Below are 20,733 nucleotides of genomic sequence, written 5' to 3'. Positions count from 1 at the left end.
TGATTTACATTTTGCATTGTCACGTTTCATGTTTCAGTCGAGTATCAATAGAAAAATAAGGAAGAAATAATAGCCAGCGTAATATGTGTGTGGTAAGCGTATTGGAAATCATATTCAAGTGTCGCTTAGAGGTCACAGCTCGTAGAACTTCCCAAGGCTCTCTACTGCGAGTCGTCGACCCGCCGTCACCTTGCTTCGCCAACTTACGCAATTTATTAATCTTATCATCTGAATGTGACCTCGCGCCCCGGTCCCCTCTTACCCCCAAATAAAACTGACCGCTTATTATGTCCCACTTCAGTAATAAAACAGTCTACAAACAAGCGTATTAATTTTACAATTGATCTACAAAGAAAACACTGCCATGTAAATATGCATAATTCCAATATATAACAATCGTAGAGAAAATATCTTGACTTACTGATTTGTGAGACAGAAATTCTCACTAGAGCGCATATTGTTTGTGATCTTCAAGTGAAAACATGAGCTTAGTTAAGCTTGTTAAATATATAAAAAAAACTAATAGTTAAAGTAAATATAGAGTCAATTAAAGTTATGTTTTAAGCGAAAGTTTTACTTATAGATGTCGGCTACGAGTCTAGTAGGGCTACGGATCGTAGCTGCGCGCGCGTCGCAAAAGCGGAGAGAGGAGTGCCGGTGGGACGAACCAGCGCGCGCGACACCCGCGCGTATTTATTCGCAAGGCCACGCCAGCGGCATGCCAGTGCGCTTACGACGTTTGCACGCGCTATACGATTACCAATATTACCTACGTACAGTCGCGATAGCAACGCGCACGATATTATGTTCTGATTTATTCAAAAAAATAATTCAAAATGTTATCAATCATATCAAACTCAAAAATATTATGGGGTCTGTGGCAAGTGGTGACATATTGCACATCGCGGACGACGCTGCCCCTGTTGCTAGCGGCCGGCGCAGCATTTCTGGTGATGCAGGTGATGAGTCTAGTGCGTGAGAGTCGCAAGCTCCCGCCTGGACCGTGGGGTCCTCCTATCGTGGGCTACCTTCCTTTTGTGGGAGTTCGTCACAAGACGTTCCTGGAGCTAGCTCGCTGCTATGGAGCGCTATTCTCCGCACGTCTTGGAAATCAACTGACTGTAGTGCTAAGTGACTATAAGCTGATCAGAGAAGCCTTTCGTCGTGAAGAGTTTACTGGGCGGCCTAGTACGCCTCTAATGCATACTTTGGATGGTCTCGGTAAGTTTTTGCGATTTTATAATTTATAATCTGTATATTTTTATCTTTATTTAGATTGGAAAAATGAAAAATATGCTAAATTTATTTCGCACACTCAACAACTTCGAAAAGTTTATTGTAGGTTTCAGTGTGTAATAAATTATGTTTCAAAACATACAACAACTTTTCGCAATACACGATTTTTTTAAACATCATATAAATACGCTTAAAACATAAAGCTGGACATAACGAAAGCACATGCGCACGGGGCGTCTTGTAAGACCTCCCGTGCCCACAAGACCCGCCCACATATTCAACCCCCTCCTTCTTGTTCAGGTATTATTAACAGTGAGGGTCGCCTCTGGAAAAATCAACGGCGTTTCTTGCACGAGAAACTACGTGAATTTGGCATGACATACATGGGAAATGGGAAAAAAATTATGGAGGAAAGAATTAAGGTGCGTATGTGAAAAATCACAGAAAACGACAAATTCCAATTCACTTTTGTTATACAGAAAATTAGAATTATTCTGTAAGATCCTAATTAAAATATTATTTATATAAGATAACTTCAGATGTCATAGCTTGAATTAAAATCAAAATATTTGTTTAAGTATTAGATAATAAAATCAATATCATATTTTAGACTGAAGTGCAAGAGCTCATGATTAACCTACACTGCGCTGATGGAGTGCCAATAGACGCAAATCCGTTACTAGCTTTGGGCGTATCAAACGTGATCTGTGGCATAACTATGTCGGTGCGATTCAGCCACGGTGACGCACGTTTCGCGAGGCTTAACCACCTAATTGACGAAGGCATGAGGTTGTTCGGTGAAATTCACTATGGAGAATACGTCCCATTATATAATGTAAGAAAGTTTCTTATTAATCAATAAAGTGTCTTTGTGTGCCGTTACTTATAGTCTTGTCTTTTTAGTACCTACCTGGAAAGGCTCAAGTCCAAGAAAAGGTGGCGAAGAATCGTGAAGAAATGTTCGAATTTTACCAAACTTTGATAGATGAGCATCGCACCACTCTTGATATCAACAAGGCGAGAGATCTTATCGATGTTTATCTTATTGAAATTGAAAAGGCTAAAATTGAAGGTCGCGAAGGAGAACTGTTCGAGGGAAGAGACCACGGTTAGTTCACGAAACTTATTTGGTTTTAAATATGTAGCCGTATTTATTGAATGGTATTTAAGTTTTTATTTTTTTTTTTAGAATTGCAGTTAAAGCAGATTCTCGGTGATCTCTTCTCTGCTGGTATGGAAACGATTAAATCTTCTCTTCTGTGGATGATTGTGTTTATGATAAGAAATCCTGGTGTGAAAAGGAAAGTTCACGAAGAACTCGACTCTATCATAGGCCGCGACCGCTTGCCCACTATCGAGGATATGTCCAGTCTTGTTTATACGGAATCCGCTATTTTAGAGACTTTGCGGATGTCCAGCATCGTGCCCTTGGCCACTACCCACTCGCCAACTAAGTACGTATATAACTTTTCTCACAAACAAAATAAATTCCAGATAAGAAAATATACATTTTTTTTAAATTTAAAATTGGAATTCTAACCATTAAATTTTTAACAGGGACGTCAATCTCAATGGCTACAGAATTCCAGCTGGTTCTCAAGTGGTACCTCTCATCAATTGTGTACACATGGATCCAAATCTTTGGGATGAGCCAAACAAGTTCAACCCCAGTAGATTCATTGACGAGAGTGGCAAAATAAAACGCCCTGAATACTTTATGCCTTTCGGTGTGGGACGACGCATGTGCTTGGGTGACGTTCTCGCCAGGATGGAAATGTTCATGTTTTTCGCGAGCATGATGCACCAATTTGATGTGAAAATGGAGCCTGGGGACGCACTTCCTTCACTGGAGGGCACGGTGGGTGCTACGATCTCGCCTCAAGCTTTCCGCGTCAAGTTCATTCCGCGTACGCTGCCTGCGCCCGCGGCGCCGGTCGCGAGCTTTCCCGACCATCCACATCTACGCCATGTCGGGTCGCACTAAGCGATTTCTTGTAATTGCCGACACACACCCACCAGTATTCAAGATCACTCGTTTTAGAGCGATTCGATGACAATTATAATTAAGATTAAGATAAGTGACGACATCGCTCCGGCGAGAGTCCAGGCTGTGCATAACGTGTTCAATTAAATATTAAAACGAACTTTAATTTAGTTAAACTGAAAATTCCCATCGGTGATTATTATTCATTTGTTACAACAGTATTATTTCTAGTTGTCCGATCTGTAAGATCGTCGCCGATCATTTCATGAAATTGATAGGTTTCAGTTCAGTTTTAAGCTCTAGTTTTTTATACCAAATTATCACTTTAATGTAGGTTATTTATTAATTGTGTTGAATGTTGAGAGTGATCTCATGTTGTGTTCTGTGTGAATCAATTAGTGTCTATTTAGGATTGTAATGCATACATTTCTAGTTTTTAACGTACCTATCATGAGTAATATACGTAGTAACATTCCATGGTAGCGTAGAACCAGCAACTAGTCTAAGAGCGGTAAATTGTCGCTATAGGTTTATTATTTACTTTATACAGTTGTCAAACAGTTTTTACAAAGAGCCTACGAGGGTGTAATTCAACACATACGCAGTAACCTACCATTGTACCGCTTTGTAAATATTGCTCTTTTTTTAAAGTGTTTACAATTGATAATTTTATAAATAAAATGTAAAGATTCTTAAATATGCATTTTATTACTTCTAACTACATACACTTCAACGATCTATATGAGATCACATAAATACTTCGTTTCTGGTGGAGAGAGAGTCAATCCAACTTTTCCCATCATTTCCTCCTCTGTCGGTGGGTCAGAAGCGAGTCGAAGTTTGAATGTTTTGAAAAATCGTGCAATTAGGCCAACTGATATCATTCGAGACAACTCGTCGCCAGGACACATTCGTTTACCTGACAAAACAAAATATTATAAATTATGTTTGTTCACGAGAAAGTTGTTTATTCCGGACCGCTTACATTGAATTTTGACGCAAGAGAAGCACAAATACATCAATAACATCAAAAACATGGAAGTATTAATACTGTGTTTATTTTTTTAAAACTATATACAGTATAGTGAACTTATGAAATTAGATTATATTATTCACATTTATTTATAAACTTCTGTAACGGTCTGTATAGGTACTTGGAAACACTGCCTAATTCCTAAAGATTTTGTTAAAAGGGACAGCTTGGTGTTCAATTATGACTTAGTACCTTCCAGCATTATTTTAAGTTTATGGTTAATAGTAAATAAATTTCTTGTGCAATCAGTGAAAATTAATAAATATTCGGAAATAATTCGAATTGTCTAACATACAAACATTATATCGAAGTTGGAACGCTGTGTGGCTTAAACAGTGCTCAGATCTTTTACATTAGCGATCCCAGTTTGGGTATATTTATACATTAAAGAAGTTAAGTATTAATGGTATATATTGTTGAGTATAATAGATATACCTGTTTGAAAGGCTATAAATTCTTGAGGTTTTAATAAATTCCCATCTTCATCCAAAAAGCGCGAAGGTCGAAATTCCTCTGGCTCTTCCCAAGACGAGGGGTCCATATGTACAGCCCATTGCAAGGGGACAACCATAGTACCTTTTGCTATTCTATAGTCACCTAAATTTGTGTCCTAAAACATAGGATCGCTATCAATACTAAACTGGAACATAGAGAATACTTAACTCCAGCGTCGGAGAAGGTTCTCTATTTAAATATTAAATTAATTAACCAAGTCGATTGTCTTTTTTTACAAAGGGCATGAAGATTTTGGATTAAATTGGGAAATATTTTGGATTTGTTAAATAAATACGGCAAAAATCGTAACCATAGTGACAAATCAAGTCCGTCCACTTTTTAACTTCTCTTTTGCATCTTTATTTAAGTAATACCTGAACATAGTATTCATCGGGCTCGGTGGAAGACGCAGAACCCACCAGACCAAGTTTAAGCAAATAAATTCCCTTTTCGGCTGCTGCCTAGCTTCTCGGCCGCAGATCTGTATGATCACGTGCCTATAGACTATTAAGGTTCCTAAGAAAAAAATACCTGAACGCAACCATGAGGTATTCCAACGGGAACTATAGAGCGGACTCTTTGTGTTTCACATATTGTCGCCATCAAATAAGGAAGCTTTGCATGGTCTATATCAGATTCATCAGGGCATACAGTCATTATTTCCTTGCGAAGAAGTTCCTGAAAATCCCGATAATTCAATCTGCTGCAATTTTATATAGAGGCCGCGGTTATTTTACGTGAAATCTTCCGAAATCTGGTTTCAATACCAGCAATAAAGAAGTTACAAACAATACATATAAATTACTGTGTGTATGGTAACGATTTGTACGGTTATAAAGTGAATCGGAATTAAGAGTGTAATTTGACGGGCAGTACTAAACATTTAACATCGGAAAGAAATAGGTGAATTGTCTGAGAATCGCTATTCAAATATCCAGAAGAAGCCCCTAAAATCCCATGGTACCTATAACTCACATTACATACTCTTCCCTGTATGTATATTTTAGAAATGTCCTTATTCGTTCACAAAACTTACATATTTTTAAGTCAACGGGAGTATCTGTCGAAGTAGACATGTAAAAATTTATCTGGAACTGTATAGAAAAAGCACCTTTTGTATGGCAATCAAGGTTTACAATAATTTACCAAAATCATTAAAAGATCTTCCGACTAGAGTTTTTAAACATCGACTTAAGATACTACTTTTAGAAAAAATGTCTTACTCAATAATTTATTATATGCGTGAAACATTATAATTAATATTAATTTGATAACGTACAATATGATATGTAATTTATGAATTGCCTAATTGATATGACTCATAATGTAAAATGTAAAATGACTTTAAAGACATATTTGCACGCCATTATATGTGGCAGAATATGCAAACTTTCGATTATACCACCATATTGTTTGTGTACCAATTTCTCGCAATAAATATATAATTAAATACATTCACAAAAAATCACAATTAATATCTTGTCAACCTGTCCTATGCTGATACAGAAAATATTCTTATCGTGCAAAAATAGTTCAATTATACATTTGTGTTATGTAGATATCATAAAGTTAACACGTCAAACAGAAGAGACTGGCTGCAACGAGAATCCTAGTGTGGTCCCTTTATTTTACCTAAATATCCTGTTTTGTGTATAAAAAAGTTTTTTCTTTCTTTCTAAATAAAGACAACATTGACAGGCAATACATTACTCTACATTTATTGCAATAAGATTTATCTACATACTTTAATCATAAGGAAATCAGTAAAATACTAGTCTACAAAAATTACCTTAATCTTAACGTACCTGTACTTCGGGATATAATGCCATAAACAAAAAGTACCAAGCAATCGTAACTGACGTAGTATCGAGCCCTGCCCCAAACATATCCGCTAAAAGGTACACCAACTGTTCATCGCTCATATATTTTGCGGAATCCTCGTTTGCGTCATACCTCCTTTTTTGCTCTCTCAGAAAATTGTCAAGAATGCATTCGTCTTTAGAAGCGTGAAGAACGTCTGGGTCGAAATAATGCTCGGAGTTAGATGAATGTTTACTGTAGGTTATGCATTTTATGTGGCCTTGTGGGTGTTCATTGAACATGTTTTCGTGCGCAGCATAAGACGCTTTTTCCGGTTGCGGGATCCCGATTAGCTTACGACGCTTTTCTATGATGCTGGCGTATAGTCTGTGGGTCTGCGCTTGCCCACGTGTTAGTACCTCCATCGTCACTTTTATTGATGGCATGAAAAATCTATGTTAAAAGAATTTATTAATATCAAAATGTAATTCAATGTAATCGCGTACAAATGAAATCTCAAGGATACGAAAAAATGCATCAAGATATTGATAAACAGGTTTCATACGAGACTTCTGTTAATAGTTACTATACAACTAATTGAATTAAGATATCGAAATAGTATAAACAAAATATAGCTGTTATTAAATAAATAATAAAGAACTGAAATAAAATTATTATTGAATATAAGATACAGGTATCCCTTATTCCACGTCATAAAATTTGCATCGCAGACATGCCTACTCATCGGCAAAGGAAACAGAGGGTGAAGGCCGAGAGAAAAAGCCGGCGTAAAAAACTGTCGGTACTCTTGTAAATATTAACAATACCTACCGTAGAAATGGTAGAAAGTTCACAACACCAGCCACACCCATTTCGTGGCAGCCTTCCTCTTGTATTTGTCTAAACCAGATCCATGTTTTGTCATTATGTGGATATTTGTACCCAAATATAATATCGTTTATAACATTGCCAAGAGAATTTGTTACCATGTCATCCAAACTTATTGGCTTTCCAGTAGTTTCTTTAACATCCTAAAAGTATTTTCACATATTCAAAATGTTTTTCAATATTACCAATAAACATTTAAAATTCAATAGGATTACTACAGTACATTACTCGATTTAATTTTCATGTGACGAATTTTTTTTTATCTAAAAATTAATCTCATACAATTTTAGTGATTTGAGGTATCATTTCTGAATAATTACATCCGTTTTTGCGACTATCCATTGGGTTTTTGTCATCACGTAGAGGTCATTCGGGTAATAAAGTACGTTTTTTGTGCCCAAAAATTTGTTTGAAAAGTACATATTATATTTTTTGCTATCGTATTATGTTACTCAATTGTAGCAAGAGCGTGACAAACAAATCTTGGCAAGTATTTTGTATTGTCATTATAAAAAGTATTCAATGTAATTAAATTAAATATACGTAATGACTTATTTCCAGGTTTACAAGAGCTACAAAATCTTTAAACTCTGGTTCAGTATCGTAATCTATTTTTCAGTGGTAACCTACAATATAGGCTACAATCACACGATGACGTCATACCGCGATAACAAAGTTGTATATATTCTGAGCGATTGGAATCGCATATATACAACTTTCCGACCTTAGCCACTGGGGCCTTCGGGCCGGTGAGTGGTTATAATCAATTATAAGTTTAGGATCCCTTTAGGTCGGAGGAAATGCACAACATCCTTCCTCCACAGTATAAATTTTCTGCTGTCGAGCGATACAGAAGCCTCGATTTCATATATTAACTATACAGGTAACATGTAATAAAATGATTCGGGATGCCGTTTTATAAGCTATTTATCTATATACTTTGTTCATTCGTATCTTGTGACAATCTACTACGAACAAACTATCATAATCTTATCTTTGTTATAATCGAAAATATTTTACAGATAGATCTAGAGAATGTATAGGACATTCGATGATTCTCATTAACAGCAAGAAAATATTTTTCTCGTTTTCTTAAAATAATTTGACCCCCGCTGTCGCAGTCTCTCGCTGACCACGACAGCTGCAAAACATTCAAAACGTCAAATAATTTTATTTTATAAATTTAAGACGTCGTTAAGAAAAATACAGTACATATTATAATAGTTAAATAACATTAAGGACAACGGGCGTCCTTTTCACTTTCAAACGATCTCTTCCAGGCAACCTTCTAAGGAAAAAAAAGTTCTATCGAAAATTATTATTATTAATTTGACATATACAAACATTATATAATGAGTAATGAGTTATTCGAGAAAACACGGGTGTAATCGAAATAGTTGCGAAGATAGCGCGCATGGACAAGACTACTTGAGATGTCTCCAACGTCAGAACAAAACGAGCATGCAGGCTGCAAATGGTTACAAAAGGCCAGTCGAGTAGGCGAAAAAAACGTTCAAGATGGATCCAAATGAATGGCGGATGATGATCATAATTATATTTTGTTTTGTTATTTGCATATTCTACAGAATAATATAATCTAAATAATGATATATTACATTTGAAAACTACTGTAATTTATATTTATAGACAGATGCACATAAAAATAATTTAATATTGCTTATATAGTGGTGGAGAGTTCATTGCCAGTTCTTCTCTTCCGTTCTACGCCCTTGATTTGAGAACTGGTAGTAAATGTAAAGTTAGAAGCATTTAATGAATATTTCTTTTTTATTGACGTTCATAAGTGTACATTGTGTTACCTATATGAATAAATGATTTTTGGCTTTGACTTTAGACTATCTAATAACTGACCAGGTAGTCTATTATTAGCCGCGGTATCCACCTCAACGTTCTCTCGCCAAAGACAATATTTGCTCTCGATGTACAGAGCCGACCGTTGCAGCTCGGGTCTGTACGTCATGCTCAACTCGATCTTTCCACTTACATCGTAATTACACAATTGAATGAAAAATGCTCAATAACCGATACTTACATGTATCAACTCGTTAACGCCAGAAGCTATTCTGGTCTCCAATCTATCACGAGCGAGGCTGTGCTTGCTCATACCAAAACTTTTGAGCCATGTTGTTATCAGTTTGCGTTGATCTTTCCACAGAGCACCCTCAGCGCAAATGATACCTTAAGCAATTAATATCATTAGTAAAGGTCGACAGAACTGATTTTATTAATCTGATCTACTATAAACAGTATACGTCATGTACATAATATACCGCGCACTTGTTAATGTGGTTTTATTAAACAAACATGTTTGTCTCGTTATAGGGGTGACAATCCTTCTAAAAAAATATAATTCCGGAAATCAAACGCAGTTCTAAGACTAAATACTTTATTTTTTTTTTACTTATACATTATACATTATGTAGTTTATTATTATATAGTTTAGAGCAGGCCATTTTCTCTAAAACTGACCATTATTTGAAGTCCATATGGTTGAGGTCTGGGCTAGATGATGAGGTCTGGCCAGTCTTCAGCTATTACAAATTCCGTAACGTTGGTTTCGCGCCAGGTATATCGTGATTTGTGACTAAATACAGAATCCTGCTGGAAAGACCACGGTATATTTTTGAAAAATGTATTGCTCAGAGGTTTCACTTCATGATCCAAGACTGTATCTTGACATACTTTGGTTAAAGTTTTCACTCCTTTTTTACATAAATGTAGTTTTGTGGCTCCTTGATGCCCCACCTAACCATTACTGACGCTGGATGATGACCACGTTGTACCTCTCCGATTACTTCAGCAACTTCTTTAGAACTTTTAGCGTACATTTTATCATTTTGCTTATTGTAGTGTTCCTTAGTCGTAAAAAATTTTTCATCGGTAATTCACTCTATTTAATTGTAAAGATTGATTTAGGGTATGTCCTGTATATCGACGATAAGCAAGCAGCTTCAGGTCTTGTTTTGTAATACGCGACAGAGTCCTAGCGGGAATCTTTTTTGAATCTCGCGACAAGGTTTTTTGCTTCCTAATGGGGTTTCGACGAATTCTGGCATTTGTAGTTCTAATAGCACCCGAGTAGGGGGGGGGGGGGCTTGGGCTTATGCTTTTACGGTTCCCAGTACGACTTGCTTGCATTGCATGGTAGCACGGGTGTAGGCCCACCCTACCACATACTTCTGATGGGTAGGGAGGCGTGGTCTTGGGTGTAGCGCAAGTCCCTGAGATCCCCAAGGCAAGTCTGGTGGACTAACCTTCTCGAGGTTGCCGACCCCGTTCTTGGTCTATTACCCTATGTAATAGACGCAACTAAAACCACCAGGCGAACCATTGCAGGGATGGAGAGGTCATGTCCCTGCAAGTTCATCGTCCAAAATAACAGGACGGTGGACAGTAAATGACGTGTTTGTGCCGTGCGCGGGGACCCGTACGGGGGGATGAAGGAGTCCTGGTGGTTGAGTGTAGCAGTGCGCCGGTTAACAGTTGTGCGCTGCACACAACACACCTCTTTGGTCCGGATTTCTCCTCACACGGGAGGCCATGGGTTAGCTACCCTTGGTCAACCGGCTGCGGTATCCCGTAAGAGGGCTACCAAGCGAGAGTCGGGGTGTGGGGGGGGGGCGTCGGCGCAGCACGGGACTCGGGGTGAGTTTGCGTCATCGTCTCGTGATGCGAACAGCTCCGTACTTCCTCGCAGCGTGCGGACGCGTCTGTCTGCCCACGCCCAGGCTCTATACCGAAGGAGTAGCTCTGCTGAGTAGGAGACGTCCCCGACTGAGGACTCCGTGGCGGGTGGAGAGCTCTGACGGTGAAATATTTCCTTTTACCTCATGGATAAAGAGGCTCAACAAAAGAATGGAAACATGGCTGCACCTAAAAATGCGCCAACTAACAAAAAACTAAGGGCTGCGTCTCAGGACGGGTCACGGTGCAAGTCACCAGTGGCACGACACTGTGATGCCCCTGCAACTCGCACAGATGCACCTATTCGGGCAGCGTCTAAGCTTCCAAAGGAGAGGGAAGCGACTAGGGTTACGCCAAGCCGGGCTGCGCCCGGGACCGTACCCTCTCCGACTGGATCAATAACACAGGTGCGGTGGGCACAGGGACGTGACCATCGTTGCGGCCGGGTCAACTGCGCCGGTTGAACCAAAGAAGGCCACTCCGTACGATGCTACAGAACTGTCTGCGTCCGAAGGTGAGGCATCTGCGGTAAGACCGATGCGGAAGACCGAGGCTTCAACGAAGGATACGTTCAGTGCACCATCCTCATCTATGGACATGACGGCCCTCCGCAATTCAGGAGCCAACCATGACCACAGCTGCAAGCTGGCAACCAATGCTCAGAGGCTACTTGAGGCCCCAAAATCCGCCCCTGGAGCCTTAAAGGCATCTGGGGGAAGGAAAGGGGCACCGAAGCCACTAGGGTCTAATGCTGCGCTAAAGCCAGACGGCTCTAAGCACGACAGAAGAATACCTCGGAGAACTGACTCAGTAAAATTTTCCAGACTGTTCAGCTCAGAAGTAGCCAAACTAACAATACCAACAACCATAGATGTACAGGACATAGTGCGAGGACACTTTCTCACTGAGCTGGCTGACCGGAGTCTGTGATGTCATCACTAACCCCATACCAGACACCAAGCTGGTGGTTCGGCCTCAATCGGCCATCCCGAAAAAGGTTCCCTGTCTCCTACACGTACCAGAGTACACTGGCACTACGGAGAATCTGATGAGACTGATCACGAGGCAGAACCGCCACCTTAACATAAGATCGTGGACCCTGACACATGCACGCAGAACACAGGACCCAACTGGCGTGTCCCTCTTCTTTCGTGTGCCGGAGTCTGAGATAATAACGATAAAAGCCCAGGAAAGGCGCATATACTACCTACTGGGGAACATATATATCCGACTTCTAGATAAAGAGGAGTGCTCAGTGGTAGCTCCCGCCCAACCTCAAACAACAGCCTGTACATCGGGGACGGCGACATCGGGGCCGGTGCCTCCCACGTCTGAGACGGGGAAGACCGCGGACAACCGAGCAGTCGAGACCCCCATGGAGACGGCACAACTAACCTCGGATGATGAGTTATTTCAGGAGACAGGGAGGAGTGAACTCAGCGACAGCTGTCTGCGCTCCTCCCCTACGCCGGACTGACTTTGTCCAAGCAAACCTCCAGCACAGCCAAACAGCGTCGGCTTCCCTGCGCAGACTGCTGGAGACCAACCCCAAGACCATTGCTGTGATCCAAGAGCCGTGGATCAGGAATGGCAAGATATGTGGACTGGGTAACACCGGCGGTAAAACCTTACTGGACACCTCCGTAAGTAACCCAAGATCCTGCATTATAATACCCAAACATGTACCAGCAATACTAATAAGCGAACTATGTTCAAGGGACCTTACAGCTGTTAGGTTACCCAGGAACGAGTATCCATACATCGTCCTGGCGTTGGCCTACTTACCGGGCGACGAGGACGTGCCCCCTCCGGAACTAAGCCTCCTGGCCGAATACTGTGAGAGGGAAAAACTGGAGCTCGTCATCGCGGCAGACACCAATGCACATCACTTGCTATGGGGTAATGCCAAAACCAACGCACGAGGTGAGGAAATGCTTAATTTTATACTCAGCAACAACCTTATCCTAGCCAACAGCGGTTCAGAACCAACATTTGTTAACGCGCGCGCACAAACCATAATAGATCTAACAATGGTATCAGCAGGTATGTCAGATCACATACATGACTGGCACGTGTCCAACGAGTTATCCTGCTCAGATCATAGGTGGATCCGCTTCGCAATTAAAGAGGATCTACCAAAACCACAACCAAGAAGAATACCTCGGAGAACTGACTCAGTAAAATTTTCCAGACTGTTCAGCTCAGAAGTAGCCAAACTAACAATACCAACAACCATAGATGTACAGGACATAGACACATATGTTAACAAACTACGTCCCTACTCGTGACAAGCTATGAGCAGTCGTGTCCGCTTACCATACCAAGACAGGGTGGCAAACAGAACTGGTGGTGCCCCGAATTGGAGAGACACCGTCGGAAAGTCAGGAGGCTATTCAACAGAGCAGGGAACACACGGCTGCCAACCGACTGGGACAAATATACAATCGCGAGAAGGCGATTCAAAAAACTACTACGTATTAGGAAGCAGGAGTGCTGGAGACACTTCTGCACTAGTATCGAAAATAACAACCAGGCTAACAGAGTGAAATCATGTCTGTCTAAAGTGACAAACCACTCGATCGGATCCCTTAAAAAACCTGACAACACATTTACAAAAACAGATGAAGAAACTTGTGAACTACTTCTGACAACCCACTTTCCAGGCTGTATAATTGCTAATGAGCAATCATGGCAACCTTACTCGGAAAGAGCCACGGTCAGCTCGGACTGGCAAGTAGCAGACAGAATAATTACGAATGAAAAGGTAGCATGGGCAATCAACTCGTTCCTACCATTTAAAGCGGCCGGCTTGGACGGCATTTTCCCTGGTCTACTGAGATGGAGTGGGAACTTAATAGTAGACTATCATGTCTCAGTCTTCCGAGCCTGCATAGCACATCGCTATACACCTCTGAAATGGAGGGAAGTAAAAATAATATTTATCCCGAAACCAGGAAGAGACGACTATACCCGGGCAAAATCCTTCAGACACATTAGTCTCACCTCATTCCTTCTTAAAACGCTGGAGAGGTTGGGGGACCTGGAGATACGCAGTCGGGTAACCTTATCAGAATTCCTTCATCCAAATCAACATGCCTATAGTTCCGGCAAATCAACTGAATCATCACTACACAGCGTTGTATCTCGCATTGGCAACTCCCTGAAACTAAAGCAGTCAACCCTAGGCGCATTTATTGACATTGAGGGTGCTTTTGACAAAACCCATTTTCACAAGCATTACCAGAGCACTCGAGACATGTGGAGTACCATCGACCCTTACAGAATGGATCAACAACATGTTAAGACAGCGAGCTATACAATTTACCGTGAATACCACCACACGCGGTATTGTCAGTAGAGGTTGCCCACAGGGTGGTGTCCTCTCGCCGCTCCTGTGGAATCTAGTGGTAAATGAGCTCATCATAAAACTCAACGCTATCAATCTCTACACTGTGGGGTATGCGGATGAAATAGCAATCCTCGTATCGGGGAACTTTGAAAGTACCTTATGTGACCTCATGAAGAAGGCTTTCAGATTGATTGAGAGATGGTACAGTCAACATGAGCTATCTGTCAACCCATCAAAAACAGAACTGATCCTTTTTACTAACCGAAGAGTCCTTGGACCGCATAGACTACCAAAACTCTTCGACACAGAATTAAAACTAAAGGAAAACACGAAGTACTTAGGTGTGATTCTAGACAGTAAACTGCTCTGGAATAAACACCTGGAATACAAGCTAAGCAAGGCGACGATTGCGCTTTACCAATGCAAAAAGATGCTTGGCGTGAAATGGGGTCTATCGCCTAAGATTACCTTATGGCTATACACTGCCGTAATCAGGCCAATGCTAGCTTACGGAGCCCTGGTTTGGTGGCCGAGAACAGAGCTCCAAACGGCAGTAATCAAACTTGGACGCTTCCAAAGGCTTGCGTTGTCCGCTGCAAGCGGCTGCATGAAAACAACGCCTACTGCAGCTTTGGAGATAGCCCTACAAGTTTTGCCTCTGGACCTGCACATACAGCAGGAGGCTGCACTGGCAGCCATCAGGCTGGACGTGCTAGATCTATGGGGCAAAAATCACTACAGCTCACACACAGCGATTCTTAACAGGGTGATAGAGTACCAACCTCTATTAGCCCCTCCATGTGACAGGATCGCAAATCAGAACATACTTAACAGAAGATACCATGTGCAAATGAGAGAAGAGGAATGTGATAGATCACTGCTCAGCTGCGCATATACACCGATGGCTCAAAAACAGGCTGTGGCTCTGGAGCTGGCATATTCTCTCTTGATCTCAACATCAACATACACCTGCCCTTGGGCACATACAGCTCGATCTTTCAGTGCGAATGTGTCGCTATAACTGAAGCAGCCAGAGCCGTGCAGCGGTTAGGAATTAATAACTTTTGTATTAAGTTCGTATCCGACAGTGCGTCTGTGCTGATGGCGTTGGTAAGCAAAAAGACCAACAGTAGACTGATACTGGAGTGTCACGATGCACTGGAGGCAATAACCCTGACCCTGTTACCCTGCAGTGGATCAGGGGACATAGTGGATCACTTGGCAACGATGCTGTCGATGAGCTTGCGAGAAGAGGTTCGGAGATGAGGCCTGCAGGTCCGTATCCGCTCCTTCCCTTATCCTTTTCGCAGGTGCGAGCCTGGGTATGCCAGAGATCCACAGAGCTCCAACATCAACGTTGGTCACAAGGTGCGGGCTGCAGACAGTCCAAAATGGCTCTGCCAGCAGTCAACCGACAACTTACCAAACAACTTCTAAACTTGAATAGAATAAATCTGAAAACAATGACAGGGACAATTACGGGCCATTGTCTCCTTAATAAACATCTTTATGTCCTAGGCGCGACAGACAGCCCCCTGTGCAGAGGCTGTTTCAGCGCAGAGGAATCAGTCACCCACGTAGTCCTGGAATGCGAGGCTGTGACTAAGCAACGTGTAGAAATCCTCGGAACAGTGAGGTCGCTCCGTGAAACCTGCGAGGTGCCCAGGAGACTTCTGTGCTTCTGGAAGGAGTTAGGCTGGCTTAGTTAGCCAGGACTTTACGCACAATGGACCTATTGAGCGTCTAAGTGCGGAAACAGAGTCCACACATACATACATACAAGCACGCGAGTAGCATGCAATATCGCAGCACACTCCCGAGGGAATATTGTATTGAAGAAGTCGCAATTACATAAACATAGTAACGATTTTACATTATCTCTATCTAAGTAAATTAGGAAACCAAACGATGTTTCTATTCTCGAGATTTTCAAAAATAGTTTTATATTTAGCTTCATTCAAATATCTTCATCAAAATACAAATATTTATGTCAGAAGTATAGCATGATAGACATGATCATTGATTGGGGCTTTTACCTAAGTAATAATTAATTTACAAAGAACTTCACTTTTGACTCGTGTCCTTTGTACGCAAGTACTTTTTTTAAATTTATCGGACCACAAACGAATATATCAGCTCAAGAATTCGAGTGAGAGGTACCGAAACTCCTAGTTTGGTTTTTGCCGACGGACTTTAGATAAATTAGCTGATTATGCGTTTCATTATGTTTCGACATACGAACGTAATATCATTACGCATCATGACTTATTATGACGTATAATGTCGCATATCAAAACGTGTTAGACTAAAGAGGCTGTTGAGGAACCATAATTTAACGGAACGCGGCGTCGTCTCGTCTCTTGTTCTAAAGCCTCTCCGGTTTTTTCTTTTAAATATTTAATTTTGTCAATTGACAGAAAACAGAAAATTAATTGTAATTAAGTAACCGTTCTTACCATTGCCTTTCATGATGCCGTGAGTCAGGTACAAAGGCGCACGACCAGAAAAGTCCTCTTTAGCGAAGGCCTCCCTAATTAATTTGTGGTCCGAAAGAACCACAGCAGGAATACTTCCCATCTTGATTGAATAGATTGGACCGTATTCCCTAGCCAGCTTTGTTAGCGTTAAGTGAGGGCTGTTGCGGTCAAAGTATGGTAGATAACCGACAACTGGTAAGCCCCAAGGCCCTGGCGGAAGATTCTTCCATTGCCTAAGTTTTTTATTTATCCAGAAACCTAGCACAAAACTCACTAGCCAAAGAAAGAGGAAATCCATGTCTGTAATTAATAATATAAATTATCTTTATCTCTTGCTAACTGAGATGTGTATAGCCGAAACATTACACTACGACGCCATTAACGTTGGTTACATATTTAAAATAACGTTCAAACACACAAAAAATCTCAATTCGAAGCAGTTCCTGAGTTTAGACAAAATAACTCTTCTGTTTCATAATTTTAATATTTACATAAAGAATATCTAATTTCAAACAATAGTAAATTAAACAATAAAAAGAAAATTTGAAAACGATATATCTTTAATACGATAAGATTTGATTTACAATATCTTTGTTCGGCGCGACCTTTATATTCCTAAGACCAGTAGTACCAATATTGAAAAAACGCGCGTGAGATGGATGACGCATTGTATCAAAATGGCTAGCCTGTTTATGGCTAGCGCCAGATAATTCTAGTGCTATATACGATGTAATTACAGATTTACCTTGTTTGCTGGCTGTGGGTAATCTTGCTGATTATGATGTTACACTATCGGAGTATTTTTACTATTTGGAAGGCGTAAGATAATACAATTTTTTATCAGACCACTTATCACGTGGCCCGACGCTTGACGAGTGTCGACTGACGCTATCTTCAACCTCTCAACCAATCTGTTTAATATTTTGAAAGTTAAATTCTGAATGTTCCAGGTAGACAAATCAAAATTTTAAATTTCAAAAAGGAAAACATATTTTTTATATGACTGATTTTAACTTTAGATTGACACGAACGCGTAATACGACACCCGATTGAAAGTGATTACATTAGTATTAAAACTTTTATATTTATGTATATTTTTAATTACACTTAAATAACTTACAATAGATAATACGACATATATGCAATGTAATACAATTGTATTGATTGTTGTGTTCCCTTGGCGTAATATTGACAGATAACCTGTAAAAGCTAGTAACGACAATTTTTATGTATAAGTATTATACTCGTACATACTTTTAAAAATAAAATTACAGAGCTTCACGTTTTGAAATTTATCCAAAACATGCTATACTTTTTGTTTCAAAATAGTCAACAAGTCTGCGCCAGGAATAACTCGTAAAAGAAAAATGTAGTCGAGTTATGCAGACATGTTCCATTCTTTTGTTACAGGAACAAAAACTATGACCCAAATAGTTTTCTTTGAATTATTTAGAGACTCCAACGGACCCTCTAACTTCTGGCGGGCTATACTTATGTGTCCCGGTTTTTTAGTTCACCGGTGAAGCGGCAAACAATATTTTTTTTTATTAAAATTATTTGCCGCTGACTATAATTAGTCTATTACAATATTAATATGCTATCTACATTATAGAATAGATATCTTATCCATCTAACAAATTTTTAATTTGTTGTAATGAAAAACTTTTTACAAAAAAATATAAAATTTTCCGGTTTGTTAATTTTAAATTGAATTATGCAAATGTTATTTTTTAAGGAGTGGCGGCTGATATATATATGTTTTTATCAGTCTTAGCACGAATATACTGTAGTTTTGGTAAGTATATATAAATTTGGGCAGAGTTGGCCTAGTGGCTTCAGTATGACTCTCATCCCTAAGGGCGTAGGTTCGACCCCCAGCTGTGCACTTGTGGACTTTCTTTTTGTCAAATTAATGGCTAATATTCGATCGAACGGTGAAGGAAAACATCGTAAGAAAACCGGCTCGCCTTAGACCCAAAAAGATTTTTTTAAATGTCTATCTGATACCTAATCCGCTGTTACTTGCTTAGTTACTACTAATTGGAAGTGAAATATTTTTATAGTAATTTTTTTTGAACATTTATGTTTTTTGTACATTGGAATTTAAAGTATGTGGTGAACTTTAATAAATAAGTATGTCAATTGGATAATTTCAAATGTAAGCTGTCAATACGCGTTACTCTGCCTCCAGAGTATTGACGTATCATACAATTTGTATAGATACACGTATTCTATTCGAACCATGGTTGTTCTTGCTTCCGTTTAATTCCGAATAATTACGAAGCGCTTCATAAATTTTCATACAAAAATATATCATTACGTTTCAAATACGATAGCTTTTCAATATATAATACTAGAAATGTTTAGAACGGTTTTATATTTCAACTTTGATTTTGTGTCTTGGCAAGACTAATATAACTAGTCTTAGGAGCAATAGAATGCTAATTATAAAAATGTTACTTTCATAATTTTTGAATAGTAATGATTGTATCCACTACTACCACTGTTCATTCACAGACAGTATTTTGTTGTGTTCGATTTCTAATAGTTGTATTTGACTTCATGCATTTGAGTGATTTGTATTTAAGTCATGTATTAAGTCGTTTATAGTTGTGTTAGCTGGTCAGCTTGAGACGTACGAGGTCATGCAGTCGCAGGCGCAGGCAACGTGAAGTGTGAAGGTCGGTCAGCGTCCGAGCTGTTATCGAACCAATAATAACTTAAAATATTGCTCACAAAAACATTGAAATGAGCAAATGTTGTCGATTTTTGGTACTTTCATTTGTAATAAACAATATTTTACTTTGTATATTGCGAGTGGGAATCGAGAGTCATTCCCATGCACAGATTATGTGAGCAAGTTAAAAATACACCACAGATTAAATTCTGAATGTCTCTTCTGCGCAAACAAACCTGAAACTATTTCGTGAATTGAACTCCGTGTTTTATGTCACTTGTAAACTATTTACGATAACCATTCAGTCACGATACGGTTGACTACGACAGTTAACAAACTTCAAAATTGTTATATTTTACTGTCAAAAATTAATGTCTTATTATTGGTTACAAATAAAAAGTATGATTAATCGTAAACAAAGCGAAATAACAAGTAATACTATGTAGAAGCAAGTGTTTCATCTCCAGTTTTCAGTTTCTTCGCAAAGATCGTGCCTTTCAAGGGAAGGTTTAATGTACCAAAACACGATGCTTATAAGCCCATCCACGTGCTATTACCGTCAATAATCATTATTTATGACACAAATGTCAACGCACACCGTGGCCAATCTGTGGACCTAAGCATGTCATAGTCTTTGACCATAAACTTAGAGTTAATATAGAGTTGGATTTTTTTAACTCTATTGTTTTGTTATGAATAATAATACTTTTGAAACTTGTCAATGAATAATAATATTTGTGGTGTTTCCCGCGACATGTCAATTGGGTCATACAAAACGTACCCTCAGGAGTTGTATGTAGCGATATTGCGGGCTACTAGATTGTGAGGAAGTTGCATGGATCTGGTTAGCGCTGCGCCTTCTTAAGTCCTCATGCAATTGTTACACGTCTATATCTTCTTCTAAAAATATTTTCATATGTTTGAGAGCCTAACTAAAAACATATTCTTGATGTTTTGAACTCCCAACTACATCTTTAGACACCAATTTCCATATATTCTAAATCTTTGTCCTACTAGCAGGGACTGTATGAAATAATTAAATTATGAGTCGGTTATAAGTAAAAAAAATTACATTCCGACGAATAAAAA

At 39.6% G+C, this 20,733-nt stretch overlaps 2 protein-coding genes across 2 annotated transcripts; one reads left to right on the top strand and one right to left on the bottom strand.

The window, feature by feature from the left end:
* The first annotated feature begins 605 nt into the window (after positions 1 to 605).
* LOC123710697 (cytochrome P450 18a1) lies at positions 606 to 3,911 on the top strand. The gene is made up of 6 exons (XM_045662789.1): positions 606 to 1,221; positions 1,537 to 1,658; positions 1,847 to 2,071; positions 2,140 to 2,344; positions 2,426 to 2,690; positions 2,794 to 3,911. Exons 1-6 carry the CDS (start codon positions 837 to 839, stop codon positions 3,218 to 3,220), a joined length of 1,629 nt encoding a protein of 542 aa, XP_045518745.1. The 5' UTR covers positions 606 to 836; the 3' UTR covers positions 3,221 to 3,911.
* Positions 3,912 to 3,913: 2 nt separating this feature from the next.
* On the bottom strand, positions 3,914 to 17,860 carry LOC123710698 (cytochrome P450 306a1). The gene is made up of 8 exons (XM_045662791.1): positions 17,713 to 17,860; positions 16,947 to 17,267; positions 9,490 to 9,635; positions 7,380 to 7,579; positions 6,554 to 7,001; positions 5,280 to 5,426; positions 4,689 to 4,863; positions 3,914 to 4,139 (listed from the first exon to the last, which is right to left on the bottom strand). The coding sequence occupies exons 2-8, from the start codon at positions 17,263 to 17,265 to the stop codon at positions 3,958 to 3,960; spliced, it is 1,617 nt and encodes a 538-aa protein (XP_045518747.1). The 5' UTR covers positions 17,266 to 17,267; positions 17,713 to 17,860; the 3' UTR covers positions 3,914 to 3,957.
* Positions 17,861 to 20,733: the final 2,873 nt, after the last annotated feature.

This window comes from Pieris brassicae, chromosome 6, assembly GCF_905147105.1.
Source record: "Pieris brassicae chromosome 6, ilPieBrab1.1, whole genome shotgun sequence".
Lineage (NCBI taxonomy): Eukaryota > Metazoa > Arthropoda > Insecta > Lepidoptera > Pieridae > Pieris > Pieris brassicae.
The sequence above is the reverse complement of the archived record's forward strand: the minus strand, read 5'-3'. Positions and strand labels throughout refer to the sequence as shown.